This window comes from Mobula hypostoma, chromosome 3 (genome assembly GCF_963921235.1).
Source record: "Mobula hypostoma chromosome 3, sMobHyp1.1, whole genome shotgun sequence".
In the NCBI taxonomy this organism is placed as follows: Eukaryota; Metazoa; Chordata; class Chondrichthyes; order Myliobatiformes; family Myliobatidae; genus Mobula; species Mobula hypostoma.
The window spans coordinates 87,254,554-87,279,171 of NC_086099.1; the positions used below are offsets into that span (position 1 = coordinate 87,254,554).

The window sequence follows — 24,618 nt, forward strand, 5'->3', positions numbered from 1 at the left end:
TCTGAGTTTCAAATGCTTCCCCATTTGTCTCCACATCTGTATGGTGCTATGGATAATGGGATTGCCTCTATAACAGGCTTTATTTAACCGAATAGGGGACATAATGATTGCCTATTCTCAACTTTCTTACTGATTTCAGAATAGAATATCCAGTAAAATGGGTATAATGAAATATGCATTCAATGATTGATTTCTATCTATATGATTATTTGATCATTAATATAAAAGCAAATAGTGTAAGTAGTGAAAAAGGAAGGTGCAAGTTTTTTCTCCATGCACTGTTTTTGAATAACCTTGGCAAGATGCCTCTGGCCATTTTGTACATGGTACCGTCTGCTGACGTTTAGGATATGACAGAATATCCAATGGGCAGGCTGCTTTATAAGATTCTTGATTATTCATAGAAATACTGGCAATTGATCATGCACTGTATCTGGTGCTCCTACTGTGGCTCCTCTACATTGTGGAGTCCTGACGCAGCTTGGGCTACTGCTTTGCCGAGCACTTCTGCTCCGTCTGCAAAAGTGGGATTTCCCTGCAGCCAACCATTTTAATTCCTATCCCCATTCCCGTTCTGACTTGTCAGTCTATGACCTCCTCCTCGGCCATGATGAGGCCACTCTCAGATTGGATGAGATACACCTCATATTCCATCTACGTAGTCTCCAACTTGATGGCATGAACATTGATCTCTCCAACTTTAGGTTTTCTTCACCTCCCCTTTTCCTCTTCTTTAATTCCCCACTTTGGCCTCTTACTTGCCCTGTCACCTATCCCTGGTGCCCTCCTCCTTCCCTTTCTTTAATGGTCCTCTCTCCTCTCTCAGATTCCTTCTTCTCCACCTATCCCCTCCCAGCTTCATACTTCATCCCTCCTTGCAGACTCACCTGGCTTCACCTACCACCCTCTAGCTTTCCTCCTTCACCTCCATCTTCTTATTGTAGCATCTTTCCCCTATCCTTTCCAGTCATGATGAAGGGTCTCCACTATAACCTGACCTGCTGAGTTCCCCCAGCTTTTTGTGTGCGTTGCTCTTATTTCCAGCATCTGCAGAACTTTTGTTTACAACTGGAGTACAGTACTGTGCAAAAGTCTTAGGCACATACATTTAACACTAGGGTGCCTAAGATTTTTGCACAATACTGTATGTCAAAGTGGAGCAGAGAGCAAGTTTGTAAATCTGACAGGAGCAAAGGGTGTTGCATTTGGCAAGGGTGGAGCACCACAGGAGGGGTGTGGGACAGGTGGCAGAGGAATGCCAGGGGCGGGCAGGCAGGCAGGCAGCACAGATGCAGACACACCCAGCCATGAGACAAGGTCATTTGATTCCAAACAATTGGTTTATTGATCATTACAGAACCTCTCTCTGGTACTTCCCACTCCCTCCCCCTTTTCCAAACCATGATTCCCCTTCACTGGCTCCTTCCCACTCTCCATCCACAATAGAGACCCCTAAAAGAGTCAGGTTTATCACTGCTCCTATGTCATGAAATTTAATTTTTTTTTTGCAGCAGCATGGCACAACACAAAAAAATTACTACAGTACTGTGCAAAGTCAGATACTTAAATACTGTACAGCTAGGGAGCTAGGGACTTTTGCACAGTACTGTATTTCCTGAATTGTGCCTTCTTGAGGAGAGAATAACTTCAGCCAGTGAGGAACAGCCACTGGATGCAGAATGCCCAGTCTTGAACCTGCTCCCGTTAGTTTCTGGTCAATGATGATCTCAAGATGATGGTGTGAGTGATTTGGAGATGATAGTGCCATTGAATGTAAAGGGAGAAAATGTTGCGATTCTCTATCGTTTATTGATATAATCATAGCCTTGCAGTTTGTTATTTGAATACTTCTTACCACTTCGAACTCCAAGGCTGAATGTTATTCCGATCAAGCTGCATGCAGGCGAATTGTTTGAACACCTGCAGATCTGCAAAGGAGTAGAATGTTTTTTCTTTATGTGGAGTAAGACACAGAGTGAAGGTTTCAGGGTCACTACTTTGAAACAAGAAATTAGTTGGAGACCTTAAAATATTCAAGTGCTGCTTTAGGCTGGACAGCTTTCAGTGGCATTTGCAGAGCTCCTTATATCATGCATAATGAATAGTGTCTCAGTTTTCCTCCATCTTAAGTTTCCAAAATCTGATCATAACTAATTTGAGAGACATATGAAGTCACTTGCACAATTTTAGCTCATCCATCCAGAAGTTTCTACCATTGTTTCTCAGTGTGCTACTTAAAGTTATTCCTCATGTCCTATTGTCACAGCTTTGGAATTTTTCACACCTTCCTTCTGTTTAATTATTCAACATTCACTTTGCCTATATTCAGCAATGATTGGATGATCAATAAGGATTATATGCAGTTTATTTTCATTTATTTGACTTGTATGGACTCAACTTTGTTTATTATAAAAGGTCAAAGAAACAATAAAACCACAAGGCAAGTATTGACCTTTCCTTTCAACTGGGGACAGACATTTCTCAACTACATTCAGTATTTTTCAAAACCTGATAGGTTATTACTGTAACTGAACAAGAGAGATAGGACACATTATAATTTTGGTGACTGCTACAACACGTTCCTCTGTAGCATGATCGGACATAGTTCAAGAATTAAAATCATTTGTAATACGGGTAGAAACCACCCCCCACCCCTGCAATTATCTTCATGATTATAAAAGTTAATTTTTAAAAATCTCTTCTAAAAATTACTATCAAATTCTATCTCATCAAACTTAAGGTGGGGAGTAAATGTAAAGTTAAACTAACTCACAGACACAAATAATGTGACTGGTATATTTTGCCACAGTTCTAAAACTGAAGAAGGAAAATACATGAAATATTCAATGAATATGCAGTTTATGATTTCTGATTTTCTTGGCTCAGGGAGACTGCAAACTCCACTAATGTTCGTGTTGGTCTTCCTGCCATTCCCTTGCGTAGATAAGGAACTTCATCTTTGTTTGACATTACACCAGCTATGTCAAGATGAGCCCAGTGAGGTACTGTAACAAATTCTCGAAGGAAAGCTGCGGCTGTACATGCTCCACCAGACCTGCTGGAATATTTCAAAGCACAGTCAAAGTTAACAAGTGGCCTGAGTGAATACATGTTTTTAAATTCTCTTTCTGGAAATAAAACACGAAAGTAACAATTTCTGCTGGATGGTCTGTCATACTGTTCCCCTGAATTTCTGCTCAATTGTAAGTAACACTGTCAGGAACACTACGAGCTGGATAAAGTTTCGTGGTTGACTAATTCACTTACATTTCCGTAATTCTACAGTTTGTTATATTCTACCATTTATTCTGGCACCACTGTGTATGCCAAGATAAAATTCAGCTACAATATAGATCAACAGTTACATAAGTGCATTTAATATAGCATGTCCAGATATTCCTTACCAAGGCATAACCACAGTTCAAAGTGCAGGTGTTTCCCACTTTTTGAACGTTCGCTTTACAAAACCTCGCTGTTACGAAAGACCCACATTAGTTACCTGTTTTCGCTAACAGAAGGTGTTTTCACTGTTTCAAAAAAAGGCAGCGCACGCCCCAAGCAGCCAAGTGCCTCCCCTGAAACTGCATTCTAGACAGCATTGTTTAAACACATGCCTGTGAGCAGCCGTTATCAAGATGAGTTCAATGGTATCGGAAAAGCCTAAAAGAGCTCGTAAGGATGTTACACTTAGCGTAAAACTAGACATAATTAAGCGTTTTGGTCGTGGTGAACGAAGTAAGGACAAAGTGAGTTTGGCTTGTGGAAGTTGATGAAGATGATGTTGAAGAGGTTTTGGCATCCCATGACCAAGAATTGATAGATGAAGAGCTGATGCAATTGGAAGAGGAAAGAATAACAATTGAAAGCGAATGCAGTAGCAAACGGACCGAAAGTGAAGTCGTCCAGGAACTGAACATGAAGCAACTGCATGAGATGATAGAAAAATGCGCGAGGCTAAGCAGTCAAGCATACTGTCGTTTTTCAAGCCTTCCACATCAGCCACAGCAGATGACGAACCTCGACCTTCGACATCGAGGCAGGCAGACATAGAAGAAGATGACCTGACTGCCCTGATGGAAACAGATGATGATGAGATGACACACCAGTGTCCCACCACCCCAACCCCTGGGTCGCGGAACGATACATTGCTGCGGAGAATGCAGTGGTAGCCGGGGCGCACCTAGCACATTGCCGATTGTGTCGCCTCTGATCTGGGCTGACATTTACATGCCGAGCAGCACCTAATTAATTAGCTTGTTTATTTCGGCTTTTTTCTTAAAGATGTGCTGGGTGCGTCCTGGCCCGCCCCAACCTCCAACGACTCAGCCTAACATACCGTCATCAGTGTGCTCGGCACTGTATTCGAGATTCCCATAAGTGATACTACACTGTATATACATTATTTCTACTTTATATAGGCTGTGTATTTTTATGTGTTATTTGGTATGATTTGGCAGCTTCATAGCTTAAAGGTTACTGGAGAGAGTGTTTCTGCTGAGAGTGCTTGCGTGAGATTTTCGCTGCGGAGAACAGTGCGGCAATGATTGTAGAAAAGTATTTCTACTTTATATAGGCTGTGTATTTATCATATCATTCCTGCTTTTACTATATGTTACTGTTATTTTAGGTTTTATGTGTTATTTGGTATGATTTGGTAGGTTATTTTTTGGGTCTGCGAATGCTCACAAATTTTTCCCATATAAATAAATGGCAATTGCTTCTTCACTTTACGACATTCCAGCTTACGAACCGTTTCATAGGAACGCTCTACCTTCGGATGGCGGGGGAAACCTGTAAATTTATTATTGAAGTACATGTCACCATATATAACCCTGAGATTCATTTTCTTGCAGGCAATCACAGTAAATACAAGAAACAGAATAGAATCAATGAAAGACTGCCCCCAACAGGATGGACGATCAATGTACAAAATACAACTGCAAATACAAAAGGAAAAATAAATAAGCAATAAATATCAAGAACATGAGAAGAAGTCCTTGAAATTGAGTACATAAGTTGTGTTCAGTTCAGTGATGGGGTGAGTAAAGTTGAGTGAAGTTATCCCCTCTGGTTCAAGAGCCTGATGATTGAGGAGTAATAACTGAACCTGGTGGTGAGAGTCCTGAGACTCCTGCACCTTCTTCCCAATGGCAGCACCTGTGATAGGGGTCACAGGTGACTAAAAGATAGGTCAAAGAGCTTGGTGGTAAATCAAATTATAAGAGAAGAGTGAAACAACTTAAAGAGGAAATTCTATTAAGTGAATTTTAGATGCCTGCAATAATGGAGCAAAGTATATATGCATTTATATAGGTATCCAGGAAGTTACTGAGATACAGTAAGGGAAAGTCAGAAATGGACTTAAGTAAACTAAATGAAATATGTAAATTCCTTGCACTCTGAGCCAATGCAATAATAGAAACGGTGACAGAATGAACATGCGGTTTACAATATATTTTGGAAGGAGGAGGAAACTGGAATACCTGGAAACTCATGCACTGTGAGTGGACGTTGTACATGGTCCCTGTAACCACGAGTGTCCAGGTATTCCAGTTTCCTCCTACTTCCAAAATATGTGCTGGTGGTTAAGTTAATTGGCTACTGCAAATCACCCTTGCCAGCGCAAGAATCAGTTTGGGTGTTAATAGGTTACAGGGAAAAAAATGTGGGGAAACGGGATAACAAACACAAGAGATTCTGTAGATGCTGGAAATCACACAAAATGCTGGAGAAACTCTGCTGATCAGGCAGCATCCATGAAGAGGAATAAACAGTCAACATTTTGGCCTATAGACCCTTCACGATTCATCAGGACTCATGAAGGGTCTCGGCCAGAAATGTTGCCTCTATTCCTCTCCATAGATGCTGCCTGACCTGCTGAGTTCCTCCAGCATCTTATGGGGAAATAGGACTGATGGCATAAACTCAGTATGCTGAATGGCTCCCTTGTATCTCATAAGGAAATATGAGAAAATGACAAAGAAACATTAATCTATAATTCCTACAGATACTAAGCTATATTCTGAAAAGCCAAACTGTCCTATAACTTGTATTCATGACATCAAGGCTGTCAGTGTTCACTGTTAAACTAACAACAATTTAGGTAACTGCACATGATCAATTAAAAATTGAATACAAGTTGCTGTCAATTTCTCCAAATCAGGTTTGATATCACTGGCATAAGTTGTGAAATATGTTGGTTTGCAGCAGCAGTAAATTGCAAAACATAATAGTAAAAATAATTACAATGAGTATACATGTATATCAAAAATTAAATAAATAGTACAAAAAGAGAGGGAAAAAAGTGAGATAGTATTCATAGGTCGACTGTCCATTCAGAAATCTGATGGCAGAGGGGAAGAAGCTATTCCTGAAATGTTGAGTGTGTTCAGGCTCTTGTACCTGCTCCCTGATTACAGCGATGAGAAGAAGGCATGTCCTGGGTGATGGGGCGGGGGGGGGGGGGGTTCCTCAATGATGATTGCTGCCTTTTTGAGGCATTGTCCTTTGAAGGTGTCCTTGATGCTGGGGAAGAAACTGCCCATGATGGAGCTGGCTGAGATAAGTTTCTGCAGCTTTTCTGATCCTGTGCAGTGGCCCCTCCATACCAGACTAATGCCAAGTAGAACGCCCTCTTGCAGAAATTTGTGTTGTTGGTGAAATCGCAAGCCTCCTTATACTTCCAATGAAATATAGCCACTGTTGTGCTTCTTTGTAACTGCATCAATATGTTGGGCCCAGGATAGATCTTCAGAGATGTTGACACCCAGGAACATGGAACTACTCACCTTTTCCATTGCTGGTCCCTCAATGGAGGACTGATATGTATTCCCTCGACTTCCCCTTCCAGAATTTCAAATCAATTCCTTGTTCTTACTGATGGTCATTGATGCGACATCATTCAACCAGCTGATCTATCTTGCTCCTGGACACTTCCTCATCACCATCTGAAATTCTGCCAACAATAGTTGTGTCGTCGGCAAATTTATAGAAGGTGTTTGAGCTGTGCCTAGCCACACAGGTGTGGGTGTAGAAAGAGTAGAGCAGTTGGCTAGGTAGGCATGCTTGAGGTGCACCCATATTGATTGTCAGCAAGGAGAAGATGCTATTTCTGATGAGCTATACTGTGCTCTCCTGGTGAAGAAGTCAAGAATCCAGTTGCAGAGGAGGGTACAGAGGTTTTGGAGCCTGTTGATTAGAACCAAGGGTATGATTGTGTTGAATAGCCAAGCTGTAATCAATGAACAGCAGGCTGGCATAGGTATTACTATTGCCCAGGTGATCTAAGGTCAAGTGGAGAGCCAGTGAGACAGCACCTGCTATAGACCTATTGTAGTGATGTAAAAATTGCAGCGTGCCCAGGTCCCTGCTCAGGCAGGAGTTGATTCTAACCATGACCAACCTCTTCACTTCACCATGGTAGATGTGAGTGTAATTGGGCGACAGTCATTGAGGCAACTCACCCTACTCTTCTTAGGCACTAGTGTGATTGTTGCCACTTTGAAGCAGGTGAGAACCTCTGACTGCAGCAATGAGAGATTGAAGATGTCCTTAAGCACTCCTAACAGTTGGTTGGCACAGGTTTTCAGAGCCCTACCAGGTATGCCATCAGGTCCTGACGCCTTGCGAGTGTTCACCCTCTTGAAAGATGTTCTGACGTCAACTTCCGAGACAGGTCAGATGGTCACCAGATGCTGCAGGCATTCGCACAGGTGTAGCTTTATTCTCCCTTTCAAAGCATGCATAAAAGGTATTGAGCTCATCTGCGAGTGAAGTATCACAGCCATTCATGATTTTGGGTTTTATTTGTAGGAAGTAATGGCCTGCAAACCCTGCCAGAGCTGACGTGCATCTGGTTCAGTCTCTAACCTCAGTCAGTATTGGTCTTTTCCCCCCTCAAGATGCATTCTTTCATATTCTCTTGATGGAATCTGCAAAGAGATCATTCATGCAATACAGTTGACTGATTATCCATTATCCTTCCTCTAAAGACATTTAATAATATTACATATTCCACAGTCAAAAATGAGTGTTAAACAATAGAAAATGAATCTTTGCTGAGCAACCTCTCTGGCCCCTGTAGAACAACTTGTAAATACAAGTCTCTTTCAGAGAAAATTCAGCGCCTGTGTGCCTTTGGTGGACAGGTTGGTCTCAGTCAAACAGACACAGACTGAGACTCAGGATAAGGTGGTGCCAGAGGGTGACTTCTCCCAGCCAATTTGTGTAACAGCTTAAATTCTTCTTTTCAATGCCTCTTTCTTTTTCAAGGTAACTGGAGTCCTTTCAGGAGTCCTCGATCTACAGCTGCACTCAAACTGCAGTTCTTCATGGTGGTGGGTTCCTGTCCTTGGGAGTTTGCAGATCGACCGGGTTTCAATACTTCCAGGGTGAACTGAAGACGGTTGCCTTCGGGATACGGCCCTGTGGCCTCAATTTCTCACCAGCGTCGCAAACTAAAGCGCCGCAGGAGACCAGAACTTCGAAACAGCGGGTGTGACTGTCAGAGGCCTCTGCATCTGGGCGATCACTCTTGCTGTTTCTATTGACAGTAAGTGAGAGTTTGCTGCTGATTCTTGAGCTGGGGGAAACTTGAAATAAAAGTGACGCTTCAGACTGTAACATTGAAACAGCAAGCTACTTGTCTCCCCTCTTGCTGTGGAAAGGACTGATACTTCTCTCCCTGGTTAGTGAGAGAGTGCCTTTGGCATATCGAATTGATTGGGTGAACAATAGTTTGCGCTGGACAGCAGATCACAGTCTCTCTTTGGGGGCTTTGCTATTGCTTGCTTGGTGCACGGTGGGCACTGATGCTCCCTACTGGAATAAGTGAACGGGGGCTAATGCTTTTGCTGTTGCTTGTGCGTGGGACGGGGTGGGCTTTTGGGTTCTTGTGTTTCTTTTTCTGTTATTTATTTTTTGGGGTTTTTCTTCTGTTTCATGGGTCAGCATAGAGTAACAATTTCAGGTTGTATATTGTATTAAATGGAACTACTGAGACTGTGACCCTCAACATAGAGTCTCCTCCTCCGTCAAGGCATACGTCGTCAGCTTACCCAGCACCGGCAGATTGACCTACCTGAACAGCATCATTTGGCAGGAAGGTGGGACCAAGGACATCCAGTGCAGACTCAGCAAAACTAGAAACATCTTCAGATCAATGAGCAACATATGGGGTTCAACCAAGTACAGTGTCTACACCACAAGGTGAAGCTGTACAAAAGCTGTGCTCTGTTCACTCTTTTGTATGGGTCAGAATTCTGGCGCAAGACAGAGAATGACCTTGCCAAGCTGTCATCATTTCACACCACGAGCCTCCAGAAGATCATCCTTATTTTCTGGACAAGAAAGATGTCCAACTACGTCCTCCTTCTTCAGGGTCACCAAGAAGACATAGCCACAATCATCCTGAGGAAACACTGGAGATGGATTGGGCACGTGATGAGAAGTGAGGCCAACCCCATCGAGACAGCACTTCATTGGACCCCTGAAGGGTGGAGGAAACGCAGCAGAAGAAAAACAACTTGGCGCTGTACTGTAGAGGCAGAATTGAGGACCCCGATCCACACCTGGGGCACAATAGAGAAAATGGCCAAGGGCAGACAGAGATGGAGGACCTTCATTTCTGCCCTATATATATAGCAGGTAGTAAGCACAGTCTCTTCAGTAAAATTACTTAATAAAAGCCACAATTTCACAAAATGGGGGAAACAAGCTTGAAGGGCAGAATCGCATAATCTTTGTTATACATATTATTCAATTCCTCCAGTGTAAAGCAATGTAACTTTAACCGTAAAAGTTAATGACAAGATGCAATTTTCACCTGTATTTGCCAATGTTATTCAGGTCTGCTAGTTGTGATTCTGTGACTTGTCTGGTGTAATGTTGAAAAAGTGGCATCCTCCACACACGATCTCCAGTCACAATACTAGCCTAAAAAAACAGCACGAGTCCAAAATTGTAAGTTATGGCCAGGTTGCTTAGAGATTCGTATCTAATATGTCAATAGCACACAAGCTGGAAGCAGGCCATGATGGTCATACAATCCAATTAGTTTCACTCCCATCCTCTCCCTGTAGCTCTCCATTGTTTGTATTCTTTGCACAACTCTTTTGAATTATATAATTACACAAGATTTTTCTCATGACTCTTGATTCTTTAGGCACTCCTTCAACCTATGTTCCCTCTTATTGCCAAATGTGATAGTTTCTCATTTTCTGATGTCTGTAAATTCTGATTTTAAATACTTTTATAAGTGTAAGGGGTTTCTTCTTTTATGTTACTGCGAAGGTTCATAAAATGGCTTCTTTGTTATGTAATAATAAAAATGGCTTTTCTGTAATAATAACTGCGATGTAAGGAGTTCTCGCTCTCTCTCCTTGTTTGGATTATATTATTGATAAGAGAGGGAACAAACCAATGAGTGTCCATGTTTTCTTTTTGTGGGTGATATTCTGTCTCATATGGCTGGGAACCGTGTGGTTTGGCAGGCTTTTCGGGACGAGACCCGGAGAAGAAGGACATGCTGGACGCGCTCTGGTTGACCACCGTGATTGGTCCCGAGCGGCAAGTCAAGGGGGTCGGAGCAGATTAGCCTGGTGGAACAAGGACCCTGTTAATTGAGCTCCAATGATTGTGCACGAAGTGGTTGAACTCTGGTAAGTTTGGCGCCTTTTACTTTTATATTGTATCTCTATTAATTACATAGTTCCAGTAAGATTTATAAAGGGTAATCTGTAAATCATACATTGTGTGCTGTCTGATATTTGATGGGTGAGTTTGGACCAGGGTGCATTACACAGCAACTACGCGAACCGTGAGACACGGTTGGGCGGCGGGCAGAGTTTCCCCTAGATAAACACCAGCCAATAGAACTGAGCGTTACATAACATTATCTAACAGTCTCCTGTCTCAAGAACAACTTTAGCTTCTCCAGTCCAGTCACATAGCTAAATTCTCTCAGCTTCAAAACTATCTCATTAATTTTTTTTAATCTGTATCCTCTCGAAAACCCTTACAATATTCCTGAAGCACAGCACCCGGAATGAACACAATATCCTTTTATAGCTAAGCATGTTTTATAAGAGCTAATTGGCACTTCCATGCTCTTGCACTCTGCATCCATTTATAAAGCCCAAAATTCTGTATGCTTTTTTAAACCACAAAAAAATGCAACATTTTAAATTTTGTTTGTCATCTATTTACCCATACCAACAAAGGGTGGAGGTTAGGAGGGATAATGGTGACTCCTTTGCTTGTATCTTCGGAAACAGCTCTATTTCCACCTTTAATATCTTTTTTTACCCCTTTCAGGGTTCTTTTGAAGACCCTGACCTGGAGTTACACGCAGGCTTTGGTTCTTTGCAGGAATGGGACCTGTTCTTGGGGTTCCATGACTGGCCGTTATTCAACATGCCAAGGGTTTGGCCCGAGAGTCTCGATCGTGCTCAGAAGCCTAAGGCTATGTCCGCACTAGACCGGATAATTTTGAAATCGCTGGTTTTGAGTAAAAACGACAGGCGTTCACACCAAGCGTTTCTCCATCCACATTAGAACGGATATTTGGGCGAATCTCCTCCTACTGGGCATGCGCAGGACACAGAAAACAAGCGAAGAGGAAATGGTATACTTGGTGCGTGTTTGTCCAGTTACAGACTAGAAAAACTTTAAAGGAATTGCTGTTGGCTCTCGCGCAGGAGAACTTAAAACTAAAAAACAACAAATACTGGAGTGTATGGAGGCAACCGACAGGGTGTTCACGAACAGTATGACCTAGCTGACGACGAACATTGAAGAACTGACTGACTCTGTTGCATTAATAAAGCACCTTGTTAAATGTATAAAACATGTCTGCATCAGTGTTATCTTGTATTTCCATACATTACATTAGGCGGTTACACATCTATTTTCAGAGAAGTACTTGCATAAATAGGTAAACCACCTTCATATAAGCAAGGACAGAAAACAGGGCAAAGTGAGTTTACTTATTTATTCAGTAAGCTATGGGTCAAAGTATTTGGTGAGTACATTTCTAACTCTCCTGGCTTCAGCTCGTTGCCGTCTGTTCTGAAATTGTTAGGTTGTGTGAGGGGCTGCATTCAAGAAAACAATGAAATGCCACGCTGTCGCCATCTGTTCCGGCACATCATAACAGAGTTTTAAAATAGTCAAAAAAGCTCACTTTACAATTTAACTCTCACACCGTTCACACCGACTGCGCGTTATAACAGCCGCCTGGCAGTGCTTGCGCAGTACCAAGCAGAAGCAGAAAAAGCATTGTTGTTGTGATGTTGTCATGACAGCATTTTTAAATCTCTCCATTTACCCCATCCACACTATAACGCGCAACAATCGTTTTCAAATTTACACACTCGAGAGTGTTTTAGAAAAGCTTCGTTTTTGGGGGATGAAAACGCCATTTCAATGTGGACGGAGGGTCAAAATGAAGAGAAAAGGCTTCATTTTCAAAATTATCCAGCGTAGTGTGGACGTCACCTAAAATCTCGGTGATAAAGTTAAGACAAGACATTACTTTATCGATTGGAATTTGGGCTTGGTGGGATCTTTTGTCAAAGTTGTCTTTTGTGAAAAACTTAACGTCTCCAGACTTTTCACACCTTTTGGTTTCAACAAAAGTGGTCGCTGATGGAGCTAAATACAGGACATATCTTTATCAATTAAGAATTAAATTTTAATAGAGTCTTTTATCTAAGTTATTAAGTTTTGCTCTATTTGGGTAGCTGGAATGTCTATGAAACTTTGTTCTGTGAAGGAATGCAGAGTCTGTCTTTATCAGGCTACCTCCACACGAGACCGCATGAATCCATAACCGAAGCTTTTTCTCTTTGTTTTGACCCTCCGTCCACACTGAAACAGCGTTCTCCTCCCCCCAAAACAGAGCTTTTCTAAAACACTCTCCAGAGTGTTTAAATCTGAAAACGCTGATTGGGCAGAGTAGTATGGACGGGGTAAAAGGCTAATTTTAAAACCGCTGTCATGACGTGCCGGAATAAATGGTGGCGGCAGCGCGGCATTTCATTGTTTTCTTGAACACAAACTCCAACACCACAACAACAATATTTGACAATAGATGCGTAACAGCCTAATGTAACATTGTATGAAAATACAAGATAACAGTGATGCAGACATGTTTTATACATTTAACAAGGTGCTTTATTAATGTATTGCTTGTGCAAACATTCAATAGATGCAATTGTCACTTTTACCCAGGAACTCATTTTCTTGTACATGTTAAATACAGCAAAATAATATACACAAAGATGGCAAAAGTAAAGGCAAACAAATGAGGTAACAGCAAGTTTCACTTTTGTCCAGTAACAAGCCTTATTGCATTTAGTTGCAGCTGTCGTCCCTTTCATCGGTGAAGAGGCTATGGCTATAGGAAATGTTTTTGGACAAATACGCACCAAATCTTTCGTTTGGCACTTTCCTATTTAAGATTTTTTAGTCTGTAACTGGACAAACGCGCACCAAGTCTTTCATTTAGCAATTTCCTTTTAAGTTTTTCTCGTCTGTAATTGGACAAACGCGTACCAGGTATACCATTTCCTCTTCGCTTGTTTTCTCTGTGTCCTGCGCATGCCCAGTAGGAGGAGATTCGCCAAAATACCCGTTTTAATGTGGACAGAGGTATTTTCAAAAATGCCGGGTGTGGACACCTATCGTTTTTACACGAAACCGGCGTTTTCAAAATTATCCGGTCTAGTGTGGACATAACCTCAGAGACACCTGCCTTCAGATCAAATAATTCCCAGTTGGGAAACACAAAGCTAAGTACACATTCCATGCCTTGCTGTTTCACATCCCTGTATCCTTTCTGCCTCTGATAAAAGGAAGTGAACTGATAAAAACCAGACCGAGTGGAGGCACTTTAATTAAGTAACTAAGTTTGTCCATAAAAAACCTGGTGGGGACCGGTACATCTAAAAGTGCTCCTTGTTTTGTGGGATCTATAAATTGTAACACTTCAGAATGTTAAACAGAAACCCTCATGGTGAGCCGCCAGAAAGAGACATACTTTTCTCTTTCTGATGAATTAGGTTCCGAAGGTAGTCTTGCCGGCTGAGTTCGAACTAATAAACGGGTGGAAGGCAAAGTTAAGACTTGTGTGTGCTGTTTATTTGGTCCAGCAAATTTATGTTTACATTGGCACTCTGGAGACGGGCAGATCAAGGGTCAGTGCCATGGCAGGAGACTCATGTGTCGTTGGGGAGGCCGGAAAATCTTTCACTGTGGGCCTGAAGATCTAAGGTCTTCTCCGTTTTCATGGATGTTTGCGAAGAAAAAGCATCTCAAGATGTATATTTATACATTTCTCTGACATTAAATTCAACCTTTGAACCAACTTGTCTACATCCTCCTTAAATGTCCTCTCCACAGTTCATTACATCTCTTTTGTATCTTCTCCAAGTTATATGTTATGACATCCATATCCAAGACCAAATTATTAATATATATTACAAAAGGAATTGAACTCTACACTTCCATTCAAACCCAGTAAGTCTTTTACTACAATTCTTTCCTCTTATATAGACACATTAATATCCATCCTCTTAAAACCTCTTTGTGTTGGGCACGTGGCCAAGTGGTTAAGGTGTTCGTCAAGTTACCTCAAGGTCACCAGTTCAAGCCTCAGCTGTGGCAGCGTGTTTGTGCCCTTGAGCAAGGCACTCAATCACACATTGCTCTAGTCTGCGAGGAGTGGCGCCCCACACAGACTTCCAACCTGCACCTTGTAAGGCATGAAACTACCCGACGCAGGCCTCTTATGGTCTGAGTCGATGTTCCCTCCCTCCCCTCTTAAAGCCCCATTTATTAATGAGTTCAATCCTGATGGTAACCTATTCATGTGGATCTTTATCAAGCACATTTGGAAGATCAGAAATACCCAATTACATTTCCTTTGTTGATCCTCTTTGTACTTCAAAAACTCTACCTTATTAGTTAAACATGATTTACCTTCAATGTTGGCTTTCTCAAAAGATAAGTTTTCAATAAATGTACTTTTATTTCTGGAGCTACACTTGATAATAGTAAACAATAGGGTATAATTATTGGCTCACTCCTAAGGTACTCCTCTCATCACAAAATAAAACACACATTGTAGATCATATAGACACAAAAACAACTCAGTTTAAAAAACAAGGTGTTCTAAATTATCTCCAAAACATTTTTGGATCACTTAAAAATGTATTTAAAAAAATGGATTAAATGACAGATTATGGAGGAGGAAGTGTTTGCTCTTCAGGTAAATTAGGATGGACCCTGTGGAAAGCTGGTGTAGAAAATGCAGGGCACCAGCAGAGGTATTTAAAACTTTCTTAGCCATAGGAGAAATGGGTGAAAGCTAATGCTGTTCCATTGTTGAATAAACCAGGAAATTACAGACCACCGAGTCTGACATCAGTAGTCGGAAGGTATTCTAAGGAACTGGATTTATAAGTATTTGGATAGACTGAAGTTGATTAGGGATAGTCAACATGGCTGTGTGCATCGTAGGTCGTATCTAGCCAATCATAGTTTTTGACGAAGTTACCAAGAAAGCTGATGAAGCCAAGGGTTGTTTTGAGGTGACAGACTGGCAGGCACTCTGTGAGCCACATGGAGAGGATATTGATGGGCTCACAGAGTGCATTACTGATTACATCAACTTCTGTGTGGACTGCAATGTTCCGACAAGAACTGTCCTTCGTTATTCAAATAACAAGCCATGGGTAACAAAGGACATTAAGGACACCCTGAGCGCTAAAAAGAGGGCGTTTAGAGATGGAAATAGGGTACAGGAGGAAGCTTGAGTGGAAACTCCAGCAGAACAACATGAGAGAGGTCTGGAGGGGGATGAGGACCATCACTGGGTTCCGGCAAACTAGCAACAGAGGAGCTGAAGGCAGTGTGGACAGGGCCAACGAACTTAACCTGTTCTTTAACAGATTTGACATTGTGGCCCCTGCCCATCCCCCACGAGTCATCTGTTGTCGGCCCCCAACCAACACATATTCCACTCTCCCCTCCTACCCCTCCTCACAGTCCCCCACCCTGCTCTCATGACTATACCCCTTCCCCACACGAAACCACCACTGTGGGCTTCACAGCTGAACAGGTGAGAAGACAGCTGAAACGTCTCAACCCAAGCAAGGCTGCAGGACCGGATGGTGTCAGTACCAGGGTGCTCAAAGCCTGTGCCCCTCAACTATGTGGAGAACTTCGCCATGTCTTCAACCTGAGCCTGAGGCTCCGGAGGGTTCCTGTGCTGTGGAAGATGTCCTGCCTCGTCCCTGTGCCGAAGACGCCACGCCCCAGCAGCCTCAATGACCACAGGCCGGTGGCATTGACCTCCCACATCACGAAGACCCTGGAGAGACTTGTTCTGGAGCTGCTCCGGCCTATGGTCAGGCCACACTTAGATCCCCTCCAGTTCACCTACCAGCCCCGACTAGGAGTTGAGGATGTCATCGTCTACCTGCTGAACTGTGTCTACGTCCACCTGGACAAGCCAGCGAGCACCGTGAGGGTCATGTTTTTTGACTTCTCCAGTGCGTTCAACACCATCCGCCCTGCTCTGCTGGGGGAGAAGCTGACAGCGATGCAGGTGGATGCTTTCCTGGCGTCATGGATTCTTGATTACCTGACTGGCAGACCACAGTACGTGTGCTTGCAACAGTGTGTGTCCGACAGAGTGATCAGCAGCACTGGGGCTCCACAGGGGACTGTCTTGTCTCCCTTTCTCTTCACCATTTACACCTCGGACTTCAACTACTGCACAGAGTCTTGTCACCTTCAGAAGTTTTCGGATGACTCTGCCATAGTTGGATGCATCAGCAAGGGAGATGAGGTTGAGTACAGGGCTACTGTAGGAAAGTTTGTCACATGGTGTGAGCAGAATTATCTGCAGCTTAAAGTGAAAAAGACTAAGGAGCTGGTGGTAGACTTGAGGAGAGCTAAGGTACCGGTGACCCCTGCTTCCATCCAGGGGGGGTCAATATGGACATGGTGGAGGATTACAAATACCTAGGGATACGAATTGACAATAAACTGGACTGGTCAAAGAACACTGAGGCTGTCTACAAGAAGGGTCAGAGCCGTCTCTATTTCCTGAGGAGACTGAGGTCCTTTAACATCTGCCGGACGATGCTGAGGATGTTCTACGAGTCTGTGGTGGCCAGTGCGATCATGTTTGCTGTTGTGTTCTGGGGCATCAGACTGAAGGTAGCAGACACCAACAGAATTAACAAACTCATTCCTAAGGCCAGTGATGTTGTGGGGATGGAACTGGACTCTCTGACAGTGGTGTCTGAAAAGAGGATGCTGTCCAAGTTGCATGCCATCTTGGACAATGTCTCCCATCAACTACATAATGTACTGGTTGGGCACAGGAGTACATTCAGCCAGAGACTCATTCCACCGAGATGCAACACAGAGCGTCATAGAAGGTCATTCCCGCCGCCATCAAACTTTACAACTCCTCCCTTGGAAGGTCAGACACCCTGAGCCAATAGGCTGGTCCTGGACTTATTTCCTGGCATAATTTACATATTACTATTTAACTATTTATGGTTTTATTACTATTTATTATTTATGGTGCAACTGTACCGAAAACCAATTTCCCCCGGGATCAATAAAGTATGACTATGACAATGAAGTGGATGTTGTCTACATGGATTTTTAGCAAAGCCTTTGACAAGGTCCCCCATGAGAGACTGGTCAAATAGGTTCAGTTGCTTGGCATTCAAGATGAGGTAGTATATTGGATTAGACATTGGCTTTGTGGGAGAAGCCAGAGAGAGTGATAGTAGATGGTTGCCTCTCTGACTGGAGGCCTGTGACCTAGTGTGCTAGAGGAATCAGTGCTTGCTCAGCTGTTGTTTGTCATCTATATCAACGACCTGGATGATAATGTAGTACACAAAATGAGCAAACATGTGGATGACACCACGATTGTGGGCCAAGTGGACAGTGGGAAAGCCATCAAAGCTTGCAGTAGGATCTGGACAATGGCAGATGGAATTTAATGCAGACGAGTGTGAAGTGTTGCATTTTGGGAGGACAAACCAGGGTAGGACATACACAACAAGCAGTTGGGCACTGAGGAGTGCAGTAGAACAGAAGGATCTGGGAATAAAATACTGAGTACAGGAGTTAGGATGTTATGTTGAATTTGTAAAAGACTGGTGAGACCTAATTTGGAATACTGTGTGCAGTTTAGGTCACCTACCTACAGGGAAGTTATAATAAGATTGAAAGAGTCCAGAGAAAATCTCCAAGGATGTTGCTGGGATTTAAGGACCTGAGTTATAGAGAAAGGTTGCATAGGTTAGGAACTTATTCCCTAGAGCTCAGGAGAATGAAGGAAGATTTGATAGAAGCATGCAAAATTATAAGGGGTATAGATAGGGTAAATACAAGCAGACTTTTTCCATTGAGGTTGGGTGAGACGAGAATTAGAGGTCACGGGTTAAGGGTGAAAGATGAAAATTATCTCTTTCTTTTTGTATTTGCACAGTTTGTTGTCTTTTGCACACTGGTTGAATGCCTAGTTGATGTGGGTCTTTCATTGATTCTATTATGGCTATTATTCTATAATGAATTTATTGAGCATCCCCACTGGAAAATGAATCACTGCGTTGTATGGTGACATATATATACTTTGATAATACATTTACTTTGAAACATTTAATGGGATCACGAGGAGGAACTTCTTCACGTGACAGTGTGGAAAGAGCTGCCAGCGGAAGTAGTGGATGCAGGTTTGATTTCAACATTTAAGAGAAAATTAAATAGCTACATGAACCAAAGGGATATGGAGGGCCATGGTACGTATGCCAGTTGATGGGACTGGGCAGAAATATAGGTGGCAAAAACTAGATGGGCAAAAAGACCTGCTTCTGTACTGTAGTGCTCTATGACTCTATGTTCAGATATTCCATTACAATAATGCTGCACCATTCTGAGATTGATGCGGCCAACATTCAAACTAGTAAACTAGCCTGTATCCCACTACAGCTACAAATTACAATCCAAGAGCCCATAATTGCATGTAGTCATTGTTCTGTGTGATGTTTGTTGAGCAGAGTACAATCAATCAATCCTACTCTATAGTGCTACATCAATTTACAATGTGAATCAGAGTGTATGGTTTTACAATACTTCTGATTATTATGGCAATAATTTGCTAATTCATCATTCTGTAACCATATCAATATTTTAAAATTAATTTTGTAGAGAGGTTGTTGAAAACCATTATTCACAAATTTCTGTCACCATCACAGTATTTCTATACAGTATATTCAGCAAAAATTGGCCAATTAGTTTAATAGAATGATACTGCAAACTCCCCAAAAAAACTGTAGGTAATCGAGAGGGAGAATTGAACATGCTTGCCTCTGATCTACACCATTCTTCTGTTCTGGATTTCTTCCACAAGTGTAGAAAAGCTAAATTCATTTCCTAAAAGTACAAATTAGATCTTAAATACTTGGTATAAAACTAAATTAATCTTACTTGTTTAAGGTGTTCCCACAACCAGTCAGAGTTGGTAAAAACTCCAGTCGCTGCTGACCCCAAGGCAACATCCATAGCCCCTGTTAAAAATAACTTAAATCAATTCACTGCTGTTGGACGTTTTAAAGGTGTTATTAATGCTTGCAGTTCAACCATAGTCTTACACATGACTAAAAATTCTCCGGTCACTTAATTATACTACTATAGTGGTCATTTTACTAAACTGAACAGATATCAGATGTTCAAATCCTACCATAGAAGAAATGGGGATTAGAGGGTAGTTTTCCAAAGAAAATTTTTTAAAATACTTGAGTAACTGATTTTGATTAAATCAAAACTGTTCATCAACCTCCCTAAGGGAAATAAACCTGCTGCTCTTCCCTGGCCAGTATAGCAGTACAGGGTTACATCAATGTGTTTTACTCTTAATGAACAGAAGAGATTCTGCAGATGATAGTACAGAAATACAGAATAACACATACAAAATGCTGGAGGAACTCAGCAGGTCAGAAGCATCTATGAAGAGGGAAAAACAGTCAATATAACCAACTACTCCTAATTCTTAACTCTCTTCTGAAGTAACGGATCGAGCCAGTCATATAACTGCATCAAATGTCTTGACACAATTTCACACTGGTTGCAGTCACTCAATAAGATCCATCAGTATTTTCTCAGAGCATCTGTGGCTTAGCCAGCAGACCGCTGAAACCGCGGGGTTTCATGGAATTTTTTTTATGCTTTGAATACATTTTGTAGTTATCATGGAAAGCATCCAGTGCAAAACAATCCGTCTGCAGTTAGAATGATTTTCACACCAGCTCATCTGTAAGAAAACGCTACTTGGGATTCCCTAAAGGTTAAGTTGCAGGTTGAGTTGGTGGTAAGGAAGGCAAATGCAATGTTAACATTCATTTTGAGAGGACGAGAATAGAAAAGCAAGGATATGCTGCTGAGGCTTTATAAGGTATTGGTCAGACTGCATTTAGAGTATTGTGAGCAGTGAAAAGATATGCTGGCATTGGAGGGGGTCCATAGAAGTTTCACGAGAATTATCGGAGGAATGAAAGGGTTTACATATGAGTATAGCTTGGTGACTCTGGGCCTGTACCCACAGGAGTTCAGAAGAAACCCATTTAGAAAAGAGATGAGGAAAAATTTCTTTAGCCAGATGGAGGCGAATCTAGGGAATTCATTGCTACAGCTGGCCATGCAGCCCAAGTCATTGGGTATATTTAAGGCAAAGGTTGATAGGTTCTTGATTAATGAGGGCATCAAAGGTTACGGCGAGAAGGCAGGAAAATGGGTTTGAGAGGAGTAATAAATCAGCCATGATTTATTGAGCAGATTCAATGAGCCGAATGGCCTAGTTCTGCTCCTATATCCCACAGTCTAAAATTATCATCAAATGCACTTACTGATCTTGTACAAAGAAAGCAATACCTGTTAAAGTTGCAGCATTTACAAGAGCTTTGGGTTGAAATTCATGTGCATAGCAAAGGGCATCAGCCAGTATCAAACGACCCTCAGCATCAGTGTTATCCACCTTAAAAATATAGGATAATTCATAGTGAAAATATGGAGTTATGCCAAAATCAGATCTGTAACATGTAATATAGAAGGCAGAACTCCCTCATACCCATTTAACAGTAACCATGTAGAAAATGGCTATGCTTGCTATTAGAAAAACATCTGAATAAGTTTAGCATTACCTGTATCGTTTTCCCATTCTTTGCTCTCACCACATCACCAGGTTTATTTGCCCTGCCATTCACCATATTCTCACACAACGGAGCCACACCTAAAAGACACATTAATCATGTGTGAATGTTTTACCACTGCACATGCCATCTTCTGTAAATTCCAGCTAGTAAAAATTATACTCTCTATTAGGAAAAGAGAAATCTTTGATTCAGTATCCTCAAATCTTTCAAAATTTAGATTTCAACATAATTGCCTGGATTTTAAATTCTTTGGTTTAGTGCTACTCAGTAGCATGGCATATTCTCAATTGTAAAACTATATTCTTGTTCTCTCCCCTTCCCTCCTAATTCTTTTGTGTCTGGAAATCTCTCTTTCTTCAATATATTCAGTGACATGATCTCCAGGGACTGTTGTAGCAAATTCCTCAAGTTTACCAATCTAAAAAAAAGAAACTTCTCGTCCAAGTCCTAAATGCTGTCTGTGTATCTTAAGACTATAACCCTTCAAGCTCAGTCAAAATTTCAACGAGATTCCTTTCAGTTTTGTAAACCGCAGTGAAACGGGCCTACTTAAGCTGATCTCTTCTCATTGAAAATACTAGTATCCCAGGAAAGTTAAAGTCTGTCCCGAGCCTTGTGGCCCATCATGCTTATGCTGATTTCTGTGGCGAGAAGCGACTGAGAGTATGAGATATCCCCCCCCCCACCCCCCGGATAGGACGCCAGTCTATCGCGAGGTTAACCCTCAGCATTTGCCAGTCCCCAATTTCAGCTGGGTGGACTGGAGCAGTGCGTGGTTAAGTGCCTTGCTCAAAGACACAACACGCTGCCTTGGCCGAGTCTTGAACCCATGACCTTCAGATCATGAGCCAACGCCCTAACCACTTGGCCACGCGCCAGTTATCCCAGGAAACAGCTTGATTAAACTTTTGCACTCTATTGAACTTTCTTAGGGATATAGACCAAATGTATACATAATACTCCAAGGATGGTCAAATCAATCATTGGGGACCTAAGTCAACCTAATCACAATCTATTCCAGCTGCTACCACCCAGGAAATGGTACCGCAGCATAAAAGCCAGGACCAACAGGCTCCAGGACAGCTTCTTCCACCAGGCCAACAGACTGATTACTCATGCTGATTTGAGTGTATTTCTTTGTTACATTCACTGTTCTATTTATCATAAATTACTATGATTGCATATTTAGACAGAGACATAATGTAAAAGTTTTTACTCCTCATGTATGTGAATAATGTAAGAAATAAAGTCAATTCAATTCAAGCCCGATATAATTGTACTAAGATAGCATTGCTCCTCTACTCAAAACCTTGTGGAATAAAGGTTAACATACCATCTGCTTTCGTAATTGCTTGCAGTGTGACAAGAAATACAAAAACATCAACATGCATCCTGCAACAGCATTTTTTAATCCACTCTCACTTAAATAATTATCTGACTTCCTCTTTCTCCTACCAAATGAGCAATTTCCCATTCATCCACATTATATCTGCCCTCTCGTCTTTTTCACCTTGACATTTCTTTGCATCTTCCTCACAACTAACCCAGTTTTATGTCATTGACAAAGTTGAAAATTGTAAGACCACAAGATATAGAAGATCTAGGCTTTTCAACCCATTGAGTCTGCTCTGCTTATCCATCACGGCTGATTTATTATCCCTATGAAACCCATTCTGGTGCCTTTTCCCCATAACCTTTGATGCCCTGACGAATCAAGAACCTGTCAACCTCCACTTTAAATATCCCCTTGACCTGGCCTCCAGAGCTGCCTGTGGCAATGAATTTCAGATTCACCACCCTCTAGCTAAAGAAATTTGTCACCTCTGTTCTAAATAGACATCCTTCTATACTGAGGCTGTACCCTCTGGTCCTAGACTCAACATTCTCTCCACCTTCACTCTATCAAGGCCTTTCAATATTCGGTAGATTTCAATGAGATCTGCCCTCATTCTACCTGTAAATACGTCAAGAAAATGAATCTCAGTGTAGTATACGGTAAGCCATATGCACTTACACAATAAATTTACTTAAAACTTCATACTACCTTGGTGTACTGATGTAATGAAATTATCTCTATGGAGGGCATGCAAAACAGTTTTTTACTGTACTCCAATACATGTGAAAATAATAAACCAATTCAATACAGTAAATTTGTTGCATGGTCTGATGTACAGGGACCCACTGAGAGGGCATATTTCAAAGTTAAAAATAAATTTATTATGAAGGCTTAGATGTCACCATATACTAACTTGAGCTTCAATTTCTTGAAAACATTCACAAAAGAACAAAGAAATACAATACAATAATAAAGACTGACAAACAAGCAATGTACAAAAGATGGCAATCTGTGCAAATACAAAAATATACCTCCTATACCGAATAAAACGGCCATTGAGTGCATGTTTGTGATCTTCTGCTGTTGTAGCTCATCTACTTTAATGTTTGACGCTTTGTGTGTACAGAGATGATATTTTGGACACCATTATTATAACATTTGATTATTGAGTCACTGTCGCTTGAACCAGTCTGGCTATTCTCTTCTGACCTCTTTCATTAACAGAGTGTTTCTGCCTACAGCACTGCCACTCACTAGATGTTTTTTATCCTTCACACAATTCTCTATAAACTCTAGAGACTGCTCTGTGTGAAAATCCCAAGAGCACTACAGCATGAGATACTAAAACCACTCCGTCAAGCACCAAGAATCATTCCACGATCAAGGTTACTTAGATCACATTTTTTCCTCATTCTGATGTTTGGTTTAAACACCAACTGAACTTCTTGACCATGTCGGCATGCTTTTATACAATGAGTTGCTGGTACATGATTCACTGGTTAGATGTTTGCATTAATGAGATGTACATAATAAAGTGGCCACTGAGTATGCAATGTGAATTGTTGAGGCCAAGGCACTGAATCCTGCATTAGTCAAGAGTGACTGTTTGTGACCCATTTATTACTATTGTGCTTGCTGTCATAAAGAGTTCATCTAGGAGAAGCATGAATACTTTGAGAGCTACCTGGGAAGGGCTGGATGGACCCAACTTCTCTTTCTTGGGAAGGGAGGGAACCCTTCTAAGCCAAGTTATTCAGTTAACAAAAGATGAACAGAACAAGACCAGTTCCAGGACAGACCAAAGTAGAAAAATTGAATGCAAACATTTCTTTGGCTGTACTAACTTAATAACAATGGGATTTCCAACATAGTCTTTCAAAAATATTTATTTTAATAGGGACAAAAGAATATTTGCAATGGCAAGAAATTAAAATGTATTCCAAGAATAAGCTATGTAACTTTACAATTTACAGCTTTTAAATATATTAATGCAAACACAAAAGTACAAAAAAAGGAATTCACTACTCAATGGCTTTTTAATAA

At 41.6% G+C, this 24,618-nt stretch overlaps 1 protein-coding gene across 3 annotated transcripts in view; it reads right to left on the reverse strand.

Moving 5' to 3' along the window:
* Positions 1-1,375: 1,375 nt before the first annotated feature.
* The window catches only part of lap3 (leucine aminopeptidase 3), a 46,285-nt gene continuing 23,042 nt past the window's right edge, over positions 1,376-24,618 (reverse strand). Inside the window, exons 9-13 of one of the 3 annotated variants that reach the window (XM_063042170.1) lie at positions 21,228-21,316; positions 20,959-21,061; positions 19,519-19,598; positions 9,824-9,933; positions 1,376-3,055 (exon numbers count right to left, since the gene is read on the reverse strand). In XM_063042170.1, coding sequence (XP_062898240.1) covers positions 2,860-3,055; positions 9,824-9,933; positions 19,519-19,598; positions 20,959-21,061; positions 21,228-21,316 — 578 coding nt within the window. In that variant the 3' untranslated portion in view covers positions 1,376-2,859. Of the gene's footprint in view, positions 3,059-9,823; positions 9,934-19,518; positions 19,599-20,958; positions 21,062-21,227; positions 21,317-24,618 lie in introns of all 3 variants that reach the window. The other 2 variants (XM_063042169.1, XM_063042171.1) reach the window with 2 other exon arrangements.